General features: G+C 40.9%; 1 protein-coding gene across 1 annotated transcript in view; it reads left to right on the forward strand.

The window, feature by feature from the left end:
* The window catches only part of AFF3 (ALF transcription elongation factor 3), a 287,915-nt gene that overhangs the window by 140,372 nt on the left and 132,283 nt on the right, over positions 1-15,260 (forward strand). The window contains exon 5 of the mRNA XM_059815224.1: positions 13,107-13,193. Coding sequence (XP_059671207.1) covers positions 13,107-13,193 — 87 coding nt within the window. The remainder of the gene's footprint in view (positions 1-13,106; positions 13,194-15,260) is intronic.

Consider the following 15,260-nt stretch of genomic DNA (forward strand, 5'->3'; position numbering starts at 1 on the left):
CATCAGTTCAAGTTTAATTGTTTCATAACCAGTCTACTTAGGAACTGTTTCAAAGAGCTAGTTATTTTTCCTTCCATTCATTTAATTTGGTTTCAACCAATTTAGATAAATATAAATGCATTTGGTTTTAGTTAAAGTGGTTTAAAACCATTGCTTTTTTTAAATAGATGCAGACATTTCTTATGCAGACAATGCCTACAATAATGAATAAGAAACTATTGTTACTCTGCTTCTTAATGAAATAAACAGTATAATGGATGAAGCCAGAACACATGCTTTAGGAGCAGAGTTAACACTTCAGTGTATATTTTCATACCTTCTACTATTTTTTTCCAAGTGGAGTCACAGAATGACATTGTCACCCTCGGTACCATTTGTGCCGGGACAGGGATTTTCTTAAGGGATTTTCTGACTCAAGATTCTTTCAACCTTAATTCCAGTTTTATGTGGTTTACCTCGTAATAATAGTAAGTACTTACAGAGATTACAAGGGTGCTGGGATGCTTAATTCAAGTTTGCACACTACCTTGCAAATGAAAGCCAGTGTGTACAATAAGCACTAAATATTGTTTCAGTGCTTAAAGCAGACAGTGCTTGAGACAATGATAGCTTTGAAGAACCCGCTTAATATAAACGCTAGATAAGTGTGAATTGCACAGCTAAAGAACAGTCTCCTTCACTACTCCATGGGCGTATTTGCAGCTAGAGAGAAGCACAATTTAAAATGAGTTTTAACAAGAAATGCCAGATTGCCTAGGGACAACTGGGGCAAACAAAGGGCCTCTCCCTGCCTCCGACAGCTTCCCAAAGGCCACCCCATGTGTAGTGGGGAGAAGCGGCAAGTGCTGTTCTGTGCTCCTGGCACTGGCTCCCGAGAAGTGGTGGTGAGCCGCGGCAGCCCGGGTGGGCTCCCCGCCTCTGCGGAACGTCCTCGCAAGGGCTCCTGGAAGCACCGTGCTGCTGGCAAGTCTAACATTTTTCTACACAGCAACAAGGGACTGGCCTCCAGCCCTCTCCCCACCCTTGCCAGTCTTTTCAGGCTGCAGGTCTGGATCTTCCTTCCAAGGCTGCCGCAGTAGGAACTTGCAGCCTCTGAAGTGCAGGGACTGCGATTGTGCCAGCTCTGCAAGCAGGGGCAGTGCCCCATGCGCTCACTCTCTGATTGGCCCCATCACAGGACTTCTCTCCTAAACATCCAAAACAACCTGCAGATTAATGTAAAAAAATAGTCTGTTTGTACCTGCTGATTTGTTGCTTTGACTCTGCGAAACAGGTAAAAATGATTATAACAGGAACCCACCGTGCTCTGCTTACCAAACCCTTTGCTTTGATGCAAAAGACCCTGATTATCTGCTTTTGCGTCAAGAAGGCACGCAAAAACTGGAACATAGCAGCAGGACTTGGGTCTTACCACTTTCTGGGCTTTATTTTTGCCTCTGCTCTCAACAATGAAACCTCCAGCCTTGTCGCATCCGGTCTGCATCGGCCAGGGTTCATGGCATGCATGGATGGGGGTCTCAGAAGTGCTTGAGGGACTTTGGATGGAGAGTGCACCCACTGGGACTTCTCTACTAAATTCTTCAGCTATTTTGAGGAGTCTTCCAGTACATATTTTCTTCCTCTTTTCCTATCCCATATGCTTTTGACACACATTTTGGACAAAATCCTTCAAACATCAACAATGGAAGATGTCAAAAAGAAAAGGAAATCACTTCACCCATCTAAAATACTGTCAGATGATCTTGTCCACAAAAGTTTCTGTCAATTCACAGGTCATTAAATTCAGCAGTTCAAGGTGCAGTAGTAGTTTTGAGAAGGTTCAACTACATGTTTTATCCTTGGTAGAGGACAAAATATCCTTGGTAGAGAACCTCTACCATTGCACTGTGCAAGCTTTGTTTGTGAATTAATTTTTTACTGCCAATTAAGTCCCAAAGTTATCCAGTAATTTACGTAAGAGGGACTACCCTCTGAAACTCTGCCCACTTGTGCTGGTATTTTTACCACTGTAAAAGTCAACAAAACCTGCTGCTCCTGGTAACTTCTGAACAAAAACATAGCCTAAGTATGCACAGTGCTACATGCTACAAGATACATGCTACATGCTACAAGATGGTGCTCATCCCAGAGAGGTTATAACCTACATATACATATAGGAATTGGACTATACATGGGGAAAAGGAAGTGCTATTCGCTCACTTGTCCAAGTGCAGCAGGATCTGGCCAGCCTTTTACATTGCAAAGAGACTTGGAGCAGGCCCACCAGCCTCTGGCTCTAGCACCAAGTGGCGCTTTGCCACCTCGCTAGATTTTTTCCAGTGTGGGCAGCTGATTCTCCGGGAGAATTGGTGTTGTTTGTCTGGGGAGCCCTGGAGGGAGGAGGAGGATGTTTGCACCTGGCTCCCACTTCTGGCCAGGGCTCATTCCCCAGGCTCCGGGGTGAGAGCTTGGTAGTATGGAGACCCTCTTTCCTCTACGCCTACCAGGGGAAGGAGGGCACGTGCATTACTGAAGACAACAGGAGGCAAAGAGCCACCCTGGGTAGTGGCTGTGCCTACATGGACCTGCTGGAATACTGTTCTGCACACCCTGGTCCCAACTCCAGGGATCAAGGCTGGGTGCCTATTGGAGAGCACCTCAGTTCTCCTCTGCTGTCCAACTGCTCTTCCAGGCTGAGACAGAATCCAAATGTGACTTTTTACAAGAAAAAGATGATAGCCAGCTGGCTAACCTTCTCACTAACCGCAACATTACACAACTGGAAAACCTAATACTGGGTTGTCTATATATTTAAGGAAAACATTTTAGATGATCACAGATTACCTTTCTGGAAGAGCAATGTCTTCTTAATGTGAAGGTATCAAAAGGTCATATGGAGTATATATGTTTTCAAGAAACATAGGGAGGGTAGGGAAGAGGGCCTTGTGAGTGCTTGACTCTCATACTGATATGCAGACAGCCAGGACACAGAAATGTGGTAACGCTGTCAGATTTGGAGATAGAGATATGACCTAAGAGATGGTCTAAGAAAAAGTATCAGGGCAGCCTAGCTGAAATAATAGCAGTGCCAGGAAGTCATCTCTGAATTCTCCCTCAACTTGTATGTGTGATTGTAGCAACTAGAGAGGCCCAGCGCTGATCAAAATGTCTGTGCTAGGTGCCATACAAACATGTAAGAAATAAAGCTTTGCTCCAAGGGGCACAAGGCCAGACTCAACGCCCCCAGTTGGAGGCACTTTAGGACTGAGTACAGCAACCTGGACTCCATCTCTAGACAATATAGAAAGTCACTTCCAGAGGATGCTCCAGATCTCAGGTGCGCTGATGTGCCCCATGCTGGAGTCTGTTTTTCTGCTGACTATAGCAAGAGTGCCAGGCAGGTGCCTTCATCATGTTGACCCCTCAGTTAAATCCTCAAGGTTAATTGTGATGCATCTGGACCTTATACAATCAAAAGCAGCAGGGGACAACTGTGGTCAATAGATTACTGATACATAAGGGAAGAGCAAACTTTTGTTTCTATCTTTTCTAAAACACAACGGAACATCCCTTTCTCTTAATCACTGCTTTTGTGGTCACTATCTAACAGTCACATGTGAATACAAACGGTTCACATGTTTTCTTGACTTATAAAGGCTGTATTGAGAGCTGTAAATGCTAAGGATTTTCATGGGCCGAAAAAGAAGCTGCAAAATAAAGAACAAGAATCCCACTTAGGTACATTTTAGGTGCACGTCTGAATGGTGTATTTTGTCACCCAGTCTGACTAGCGTTCTGACCTGTGTAACAAGCCAGATAACTGCAGCCACTCTCCCCTGTTTTGAGCCCATTATCTTGTATTTGGCTGAAGCATATCATTCAGAAAAGCATCCTTTCTTGATCTTAAGACTTCAAGAGACGAAGACAGTCATTTCCATAGCACTGCATCCCAGCAGTGAACCATCAGTTCATGAGAAGTTGTTCTTTTTTTCCGAACTTCAGTTTGCCTTTTTGTCCTTCTATCCATTGGCTCATGATACAAGAACTTAGCGGTTTTCGTCTTTTTCTATTATTGTGAACTGACAATGTTTTCCACTGAGACTTATTTGGAAATTTTGTATACACGGACTCCTATTAAGCGTGAAAAACCTTGATGTTTTTCAGTCATCTCTTGTGAATCATGTTGAAGGTGTTGAATAGAGGTTCTACCTTTTACCTTGGGACACTTGACAGTTGGCTACAAATAAGTTTCCTAAAAGTCATGTTAGAGGGTTTTTTTCCCCTATGAAGATGCTTATGCAAATCAAGCATAGTAGCTCTTAGTCTAACAGAGCTGATCTCTGTAAATATCTGTGATCTTTTCTTGTTCCTTTTTTCACCTTCTCAGAATTTCCAGCATTTTTGAAGAAATGTGGTCAAAGAAACAGGCTATTCCAGCACTGGCCTCACCAGTTTTACTGTGCTACTTACTTCTTCATTTTCAAATGCATAATGATGGAATGAGCTCTTTGGGCAAGAGCATGAAATGTTGAGAGATTATTTTCAGTTGCTTGTCCTCTGATGATCTCTAACTCCTTTCTGAGTCCAGTGTCCCTGTCTACTAGGTATATATGTTATTCTTCATTTGTGGACATGAGTTTGTCTGTGTTCAACTCTGTACACCTCTGTACTCTTAGCTGAACTGGTCTCTGTCGGCTTCAGCCATCACATTGTGTCACTGTGCTACTTCTAGAATACAAACCATCAAGTTTTAACATCTTTCTGTCAATTCAGATCTAGGAGGCACATGATGCAACCTTGAGAGCAGATGGTTGAATTCACATACACTGAAGCACGCAGTGCTACACTGATTTCTTAATCTCATTCAGAATAAGTGACTTGTATACGAACAGATTCCCCAGATTGTCAGAGCATCATAAACAAAATTGTTTGTTAATTGCAGTCAGCCACATCCATGCAAGGTTGTCCAGGAAGGATTTACAGGTTGCTTTACCTTGCAGAACCTCTCTGTGCTGTGGCAGGGAAAAAGGAAGGAGAGTCCCTGCCTTTATGATCAGCTCCACAGTCTGAGGTCCCAGCCTGGTGTAATTTTCACCTGTAAATTGAGCACATTTCATCTAATATCATTAAGAAACCACAAGTGCAAAACCTCATTGAGCTACGCTTTATAGAGCCACATTTGACAGCAATTTAACTTCTAATTCTGACTTTTTCTTCCTATGGTCTTTTCTTACTCTCTATCATCTTTTCACACTGACCAAGAAGTTCATTGTAGTAGCATAGAACGGAAGCTTTCTTTCTTCTTGTTATGGTTGGCAGACTTCACAGGTATGTTAGCCTGAAGGCGTTCTGGTAGCACCTTAAACCTTAACCCAGAGCACAAGGTATTTACTTCATGTAATGTCTGCCCATAACTTGTGCACAGAGCACACAGGCACTACTGTGTTGCCTGTAAGTTTGTGAAGCTTGAAAGACTCAATCAGTTGGCTGAACAAGCTGAGCTAAAATTATCAATTCATACCCACTGCTGAATCTCCACTGTAGATGCACAAAAGAGCTCTTTGTATGAGCCCTCGGGTTCCCAGGAACCAAGTAAGTCTTTATGGTACCCCCAGTCCTCTTAAACTGGCTTCAGGAGTATGAAAGACTGGAACTATGAACAAATTAGGCCAAACCGATGACGTGCTATTTCACCTTCTGTCCAGGGGGTGAACCAGGACCACTAATGTACCTATCGGAAAGTGCCCAGCCTCTCACAAAATAAGAAACTTGAAAAATTTGTCTAGTTTCAAAAAAACTAGATTTTTTTTTCCCCAGAAATCTTGCTTTGATGATCTCCTTACATTTAGCAGTGTATTTTTGTCTGGGATAAAGGGATGTTTATATTAGAACATTACATGCATTTGTGGCAAAGATATTTCAGTATTGCTAAATATTTACCGTGATGGTATTTTTGTCTTCTCCAAACCACAGATGTTTTCCTCAGTAAATGTGTCTAGTTTTTAGCTTTGGGCATTTTTTTGTCTGCTCCTTTGTCCATACTAATACAATCATCCATCAAAAACAGGGTAAGACCCTGACCAGTGTCCTGGTCTTGATTTTCAATAGCCTTTGTTTTAACTTCTTGAAATGTTTCCAGAGCAATCTTGAGGCCGCTACCATTGCTTTGTTTTAGCAGACTGCAGAATTAACATGCTTGTTACAATCTCTGAAAATGTTGACTATGTGCTCTTTTTCATTATTATCTGAAATCATGCAGAGATCTGGACCTTGAAGTATCCTAGGTCTTTTCCTTTCCTCTTTCTCCTCCCCCCGCTCCCAAGAGGCAGCTATTCATCTTCATTAGCCACTTCTGTTAGCTTGCTGCCAACTGAGACTAGAAAACTAGCTGCATCAGTCTTGCATGGCAATTCAGGAATTAGAATCCACAGTCCTTGGGTGCAGGAGGTTAATGCACTAATAAAGATTGTACCTTGATTAACCACATCATCTCAGCTTGCCCAGGCAACGCTGATTTTCAGACAGTTTGTCATATCATATGGCCCAATGCATTCGTCTAAAAACATAGCTTCTTAGCTAAGAACAGATATTCATCACTGCAACTAAAGGAGAAATTTTTGTCCTTTTTTTTTTCATTTTGGTGAAGAATATTTAAAATTTTTTAAGGAAACCCTCTAAATTCTGTTCTATGATTTACCTTTAAAGGGACAGGTTCTTTCTTTCCTGATAGTTAGAGATAAATCTTTTTGTCTTAAACTCTGATATGAGAGAGCATGGCATGGGTTATACCCTAATTAGCACTTGCCCTTAGAATCAAACCACATTTCTGTTGGGTATCCATAGCTGCTTCTGGACTTACAGGCTCATTTAGTCCTCCCCAAAATGAATAAAAATTTGCAAGACTCTTTGTTAAAGAATGATAATCATACAATGAAGGACCTAAATAAGTCAGTTTGATAAGTAAGCAGCTGTAGCCTTCTTTTACATTTATCTGTCCTAGATTGCTGAACCTTGACTAAATGTTGCAGGTTATTTGCAGGATGGTTCCACTAAAGCAGAAATAACGTATTCCAAACAGAAACTTATTGCATTGGCATTTGTGATTTGCTGTAGAGTGAATTGATGCACAGATCACGTTGCAAATGTTCATGATTTGGAATGGTTTAGTTCTGTAGATACCAAACATCTGGAGATTTAATGCTGAACACATTCTTCAATGCTGCGGTCTGCAAAATCTCTGACCTTCTGCCTTTCCAAGGGCCTAATTTCTCTTTTTTTCTTTCCTTCTCCCCAGCCCACAAGCGCGTGCACACACACACACACAGAGTCCTGTTTCTATCAAGCAATTTCAGCTGATGCCCATCCACGCAGGTCTGAAGAATCAAGCACAGCACAAATGACACAGTCACAAGCTACACAGTTACTTTTATTTCTTTCCTTAGAAAAAAAAATTCCTTGACAAGCACTCTCCCCTGGATTGTCATGGACCTTGGATGTTATACCGATGAAGCCTATTGAAAGGAATTCATATTACAGAAAGCAACAGGACATTTGAAGGGTCTTGGAACTGGAGCCAAAGGGGAAGTGTGGTAAAATGTGTTTTGCAGCAGATACTGCTATGAAAAAAAGTGACTCCATGAAATCATTTTAGCAGGAGTAGGGGAGACAGAACTGCTGACTGAGATTCACTGCTGAACTGGCACCCAGCTTGGCATAAATGGTGTCCTTACGACTATTTCAGCTCCATGACAGGGAGTTCGTAGTAGTTCCCGTATTTCATCCTTCAGTTAGTGGGCAGGTGAAACCACATTTGTCACTTATCTCAAGTTTAGAAAGCATTTTGCATCATACATGACATAAATATTATCTATAAACTAAAACCTGCCCAAATAAATGGAAAAGAAGTAAAACAGGGAACAACAGAAGCTGGAAAATGGCAAGGTAATTTGTTGGGTGGTGGTAGTTCTGAATAACATGTTACCAGAAGGATAATGACAGAATAAAAGATGGTCAAACAGAAAGAGGAAAATTATCAGTACTAGAGGAATAAATTTTTAAAAAAGAAAATTTGCTTTTCACATCGTAGGAATGTTATCATAGTGAAATGCCGTCAGCTTCAACACAGTCTCCAGAAGTTTCAGTGCCAGACTCTTTGCTTTGGATGTTTGACACTAAAATCATAGCCATGTTGTCAGCTAGTGGCAGTGTAGCTTCACTGAACTGAAAGGGATCTTTGCCAACTGACAGCAGTTAGAGAGAGAGTCTCCTGTGTTAAAAAAAATAATCTATTTTATGAGGACAGGAGAGTAACTGGATTAGAGGTTCTCAAACTATGTCCTGTGATCACTTGCTAAAGGGTCTTGGACAGCTCTGCATTAGCTTTGTGTTGCCATGACTTCCAGCTGAAAAAATATATCTAATGCGTCCCTAAAATCTGCATTTTAGCATAGGTAACTACAAAGAGAGACCCTCTGCAGTCCCCGTGAGCTAACCAGCAGAGTATTTGCAAAGGAAAATTGTGTCTCACCAATCTCCTATGATTCCTGTGACATGTTGGTAGAGCAGTGGATGAAGTTGAGCCAGCTAAAATAATTTTCAAAAGGTGTTTGACAGGGTCCTTTATGAGATGCTACAAACATTTCTTAAATCATCATCTGTGGAGAGACAAAATACTATGAATCAAAAATTGGCTAGGTGAGCACAAGCAAAAAGGAGGATTAAACAGTCAGTTTTCTTAATGGCCTGATGATAAGTTCTGGTTTTGGCAGCAAATGAACAGCAAGATAATACATGTGGTTAGACTTTAAATCTAAATGATACTGGTCTCTCTACTTTTTATTAATTGCAATTTTTCTGAATCAGTTCAACCATTCCTGGTATCATGTGCCACACAGCAAGATTGATGGCACTAGATAAATAGCATTGCCTTAAGTCTAGAGTGAACACTATTATTTACCTCTGCGTGGTACTTTTCCTGAAAAATTACCTACAAGCTAGGGTTAAAAGCCCCAAACAAAACACTGCCAAGCAGTCATTAATCCACAAGAAATGTCTTGTTACTTAATTGTTGCTGCGGAAACTGAATTTGGAGCAAGGATACACAATACTATAGATTTCTTTATTTGAAGGTTTTCCCTTCAGTAAGAAGAAAGGCCAAGTTGGCATGTTGGCTAAGATTAACTAGGCTTGGACCTTTATAGCTTGTAAAACTGGACATTTGTGTATAACTGCTGAAAACTGATTTACTGCAAGTGGAGACGAGTAGAGTTGTAGAGATTCAATATGCGTGTGAATGAGATGTGCCATCACCACCACTGCAAAGATGTTAGTGTGAAACAACATCGCTGCAACCCTCACAAGGAGAAACGTGTGCTCAAAAAAAAAAGAGGGGGTCTCAGAGACACCCCTTGGTCTTGTGCATGTGGCCGCAGGAGGAGGAGGGTAGTCAGCATCATCTCAAACAAGCTGCCCTGCAGTGGGCACACATGCTTTACCACATGTCTTTTTAAGCAGTCTAGTCAGGGCTTCCTTTGATAATCTTTGTTTTCCCCACTTCTGGAACCCAAATGGCTTCTCAGTGCTTCCTTTAATTAACGTTGTTCAGGACTTTAAGGTTAACTTAATCAAATTTGGAGAAAGATCTGAATTAGTTTTAAATTAGACCATTATCTTGTAGTGGCTGGAACATTTTCTGGTGCCAGGTGTTTCGGACTTATTTTCTGTTTGATTTATGACAAAAAAAATCCCTGCTTTTTTCTCTTTTTAATTTCAAAAATCTTTTGTGTCAATCAATGTTCTAACACCAATTTGAAGGTGCCAAGGATCTTAAGCACATTTAAATTTTTCATCAGTCCGTTTCAAACATTGTTTTCAGTCCAGTGAGTGCCTTATGCCAATACTGCCAATCCCAAACTCCAAAGACAGGCAAGTTACCTGAGCAGAAAAGAGAAGCTGTGCATGAAAGTTTATTTTAACAGTAAAAGTTGAGTCCTTTCTATTAAGTCAGTTAGATAGTTGCTGTTTGGGCTTACATTTTTGAACATTTCACACCATGTACTAAAAAAAGATGATATAATCGTATGTCACCATTAGTGCTTTTAATCTGTCTCAAATATCTTCAGATAGAGTCTAAAATCATGAGATTTGGCACACAGGAACATATTCTGGATTTGTTTCTGCTTGACCTTGCAAAGTGTTGACACTTGCTGGACACCTAAATAACTTTATTCTGATTTTTGAGATTTTGTTCTTGGCAGCCAGAAGGAGACTGTGCATGTAGTGTAATGTTTCCCTTTTCAAAAAATATTTTACTACATTTAAATCTTAACACTCCTTAGTGGTAGTAACCTATATTTTGGGGTATTTTTCATGTTAGTTTTCTGATTGATTTTTTTTTCTAGTTTGATTTCATTTTATAGTTGTCTGAATTCCAAAGGGTAGTCATAAATACACCATATGATCACAACTCAAAATATTATTCTAGTAAATTCACATTCAGATATTCATGATAATGGCAATTATTAACCCTGGCAAATATCAGTGGTCTTACTAAATCTTTGTGTCAGAAAGGGTTACATCAAATGTAAATTATGTAGAAAGCTTTATTATATACCACAACTCAAAGTAGAAAGGGAGAAGAGAAGCTAGCTGGAAAAAAAGACCATTAAGGACATTTTTCATTGAAGTGTGGATGGGAAATAATCTTGGGGAAAAGAAGAAATGAAAGATTTTGACATGTCAAAAAAAAAGGTCACTCTTATTTTTAATCAGCCCTCTGGTCCTTTCCCTGGATAAAGGCATCACTGTCAGACTTGGGCAGGCAAGGTGGGAGGGAAGAGCTCTGCTGCTGTAACAGATTGGTTTCTGCATGGCATGTAGCAGACTTCTCAGAAGATGTTTCCCTGAAGGTGACAGTGGGGGTCAGCCAGTGTATAACCTGGAGGAACTGCTTCTTTGGCAAATGGAAATCATAAGTACTGAATATCATATATCACAAGTAGGATAACTTTAGGTCAAAGCCACCAGACGTTCCCTGTCTGGCTGCCCCCATTCTTCAATTGACAGAGATAACGTAAAGCATCGCCCTTCAGAAGAAAGGGACACATAGTTCATTCCTATGCGGACTTTTGGGCTCAGTACCTCAACTTGTAAAGAAAAACACTTTGTTTGTTCGGGAACGGGCTTTTACGGGTGGAAACACCTTTAGTCTGTATGTACAACATCCCATTTTCTACAAAGTGAGCAAATGGTCCTGTAAGAGAAAAGCAGAGAAAAGCAGGTGAGAAAGCGATACTTTTTTACATCACAGCCTTAGGATTAAAAGCCCATATTGCAAATCTCCTTTTCATCAATTTATCGTCATAAATCTTTACTGGTGGAATATTTCTTAATACGTAATTCCTTAATCTTTTGAAAACAATAGCACATGTGCTAGGTACTTGTAGCAAACAGTAATCTGAATCTGGTTGCCTCTGTTTTTTGTTGCCTGATTTTAAAGAACTTACTGTATATTAAAAAATACTATATACTGCTATTGCTGGCACTTATCAGATAAGGAAGTCATAAGATGAACAATCTACCTCAAAGAACTGAAAAGCAAAGCAATTCTGATACTGAAACTGCAAACCAGATGATGCTCTGATTAGAGGCATGCATGTAGATTACAGAAGTATAATAAATCATGTAACATTTTAGCCTCAAATAAAATAAAAGAATGCGGTTTTTATTAGGAAATAAAATGTTTATCAAGAATGCTTTAAAGGTGACATTTATTACTAATAAACTATGTTGAAAGGGCTGATCCTTTCATTAGCAGAACAGCCGGAGACTTTCCTCTGTGTAAAAAATGCCCCACCTCAGTCCGTGCCGGGTCAGGAAGCACTTCCATCAGCACCAGCGAAGGATGGGCAAGAGGCTCACCCACACCTTTTTTCAAGCAAGAACATTTTCTTTTCTCTCTAAAAAGGAATGAGTCATGGAAATATAAATCCAGTATTATTTTGGGAATGATCGTGGATCTCAGCACGACTCCTTGGAATATCACTGAGAAACAATTCCCCGGTCAGCTAATGGTATCAAAACCCAGCAAAGCATCTGCCAGGCAGACTCTTGACAGTGTCAGTGAGCCCCCTGCTTAGGCAGGGTGTTATTTGCTCTTCAGCTCTTGAAACTTACGGGCTGACTCTTCAGGGTTGTCACGCTCCGCGCTCTTCTCATGTTAATTGTTAAGTTACTGTGTACCAAATATTATGGCTGTTGGTGCTGAACATGTCAACAAACATGTCCATCCTTTAACAGCCTGCTCTAGAGAGGAATATGAAGCCTCTCTCTTAACAAACTTCGTGTCTGAAGTGTTTAATTTAAACCTCCCCAAAAGCAGCCTTGCTTTGGAGACCAACTCATTCAGGCTTGAATGATAACAGTATTGAGCATGTGTCTACTTGCTACCTGAAACTGTGTCAAGGATGACTACATACAAGTCAGGTCAAGCTACGTATGTCTCTTAGCTATTAAAAAACGTCCTTCAAAACAACACAGGGAGGAGACAAACGTGGAGTGCAGCACATCTTGTTTAGGGCTTGCCACATGTCTGTGTCCTGCAAGGCACAAACAGGTTGCAGTTATGAACTTATTTAACTCCTTTACAATGATAAAGGCAATTTTAGGAATTAACCGTTGAGCAAGTGTTAAGCATTTATCATGCTGACCTTGTCTATGAAATCTATGTCATGATTAGTCCATAGCATGTACCCCATTACTTGGTCATGAACTGAAATTTCTGTTCCCATACTATAAAAAAAAGTTCTTCTGTTAGTCTCACCAGCCAGAATACATTGCATGATTAAAATGTGGTTGCAGATTGTCAGAAAAATCAAACTTCTTGCACTTAAGATGCATTAACTGTTCAGGAAAATGAAACGATGCTTAAGAACTGCTCTCAAGAGTCTGTGATAAAAATTTAGTGTAGCTCATGTATTGTCTAGATTATATGTAAACCGGGCATTTCCTAGAAGCTGCAGTAACTTAAATATTCCACTGCCCAGGCATTCTTGCTACTGATATACTGTCATTGTCTCCTATTCCATTGATTTTCTAAACACAGCTCGCTGTACAATATTGTTTTTCAGGAGATGACCCATTCATGGCCTCCACCACTGTCAGCTATTCACACACCAGGAAAGGCAGAACAAAGCAAGTTTCCCTTCCCAAACAAGGTAAGACATACAACATCATGTAGAACGATGCCTCGTGCACCTCATAATATGTCCTGCATGAGCCCTGACTAAGTGTGTGAGGTCTCTGGGCTAAGATTGGTGCCCTGCTGATGACCTTATCCATGTGTGTGCCAGTATCCCTTGCCTTTTCCCTGCTTACAGCCTCTGCAGGGCTACACAGTCTTGTTTGCCTGTCTCCTGGTAGCAGCACTGATACTGGTGTGTGTGTTACGGGTTCCTCACCACAAGGCAAAAACGCAGGTGTCCCTGGTGGGGTGTCCAGATGTGATGCCTTCTGCGGGCACCTGCTGAGGCTCCTGACTGATACTTCAGGGCACATACAGCTGCTGTGAGTCAAGAAGCTCCTGCTCGCATCCATTGCTCCTGCTTCATTTGGCTTCGCTAGCTGAGGTTTTTGTTGAAACCATTGAGGTCTGAGGTGGGCTTTACTAATACACTGAGCTCTACAGTCAGGGGCTGAGGAGTGGGCATACATACCCTGCCACCAACCTGGCTTCAGGGGCAGCTTTGCTAGAGAGGCAGGCAGCCCAGTGCCATGATGCCCAGAAGAGCCACAGAAGTATTTTCCAGGGAAGTCTTTGGTCCCTCAAGGGACCAAGGCTGCTGGTCCTGCTGATGTTCCCTTGAAATCAGCTCCACTATTGTATGTGTATGCCAGGGAGAATGCAGTGCAGCATGGTAAAGCTCATCGGCATGAGCTTCGTAAGTCAGGAGGGAATGAAATCAGCTATCCCATGCAAGAGCCAATAAAAAATGTCCATTGTATCACCATATACTTTTTATATGCCACAAGCATATTTGATGAAGTGTTCAAGCTTGAAAGGTGGTATTGGTGCTGTTTATTGGTGCCTTTTTCCTGTTAAAGCAAGCTCCTTTGGTAACTTCTAAGACCATTCTGCAAAATTTAGTGCAGGGAATAATTACAACCACAAAGCCAAAAAACCTTCAAGATTTGCCTACAGTAAAACAGCTTTTCTGTGGATAAGAGTGCCATGACTTTGAAGTACCAGGGGTGTAAACCAAAACACCTCTGGCATATTAGGAAAGAAAAAGAAGGAAATAACTCACTGTCTATTTGCTCGTTGAAGGCAGACAACTGATTGAAGATGGTAGGCAGGCTAGAGGCTTGTTACGTTATAGTAAGTCTAGTAGGAGATGGATGGATCAGCAGCTTACACGCAGGTGAAGTGCCCAGATATGAATGACAAAAACAAAGTGGTGCTTGCGGCTGTGCAATTTCTGCCATAATTATCACCATGCGATGTGCTTGCATGCTGTGCGTGCAGACATGCATGGGCAAGGTATGTACCTGTCAGCGTATCTGTGTGGCCATCATGAATGCAATTCCTCACAACTAAATGTATTGTGATAAAGTTAGGAATAGGAGAAGCACAGACCATAGGGCAAAGATACATGAATAATGGTTGATACTGACTTTCTCATCTTCTCTCTGCCTGTTCATCCATCTCTCTGGGAAATACTCTAATAGTTTGAACTGCAGAGCAATTTCAGAGATCTACCATTCATTTTTAAAGAGCCTTTTCTAGGTGGTTTCCTTTTCTCTTACCAAAGTAGAATTTCCATTTTATTTAAGCTTAGGATGGACAACATTTCATCCAATAGTATATGAGCATACTTTTGTACATATAATGGCATCGCAACTTTATTGTGGCCTGGGTGGTATGCATGGTCAGAAATTAGAGTGCTTTGTGTGAGATGGGGAAGAAGTACTTAACAAAACTCAACAGAGTCCTGGAAAAATCCTGTATTACTGGCCATAGATCATGTTAATTTTAGATACCACCTCTATTCTAAAATATTTTAAAATATTTAAAAGCTACTTCTGTGGCTTACTCTGAATCTGTACAGTTGCAGACTTTGGAAGGCATCTGCTTTTCAGACTCCAAAATGCAAAGAATGGTTTCCTAATTTTTCAAACACGTTTTTGAAACACTCGTAAGCTAGCTATTGCTTTTCACAAAGAGTGGTGTAAAATCTTTTTTGGATTTCATAGGGGATGTCTCCATTACTCTTAGGAAGCTTTCC

The sequence above is a fragment of the Gavia stellata genome, chromosome 1 (genome assembly GCF_030936135.1).
Source record: "Gavia stellata isolate bGavSte3 chromosome 1, bGavSte3.hap2, whole genome shotgun sequence".
Taxonomy (NCBI): Eukaryota; Metazoa; Chordata; class Aves; order Gaviiformes; family Gaviidae; genus Gavia; species Gavia stellata.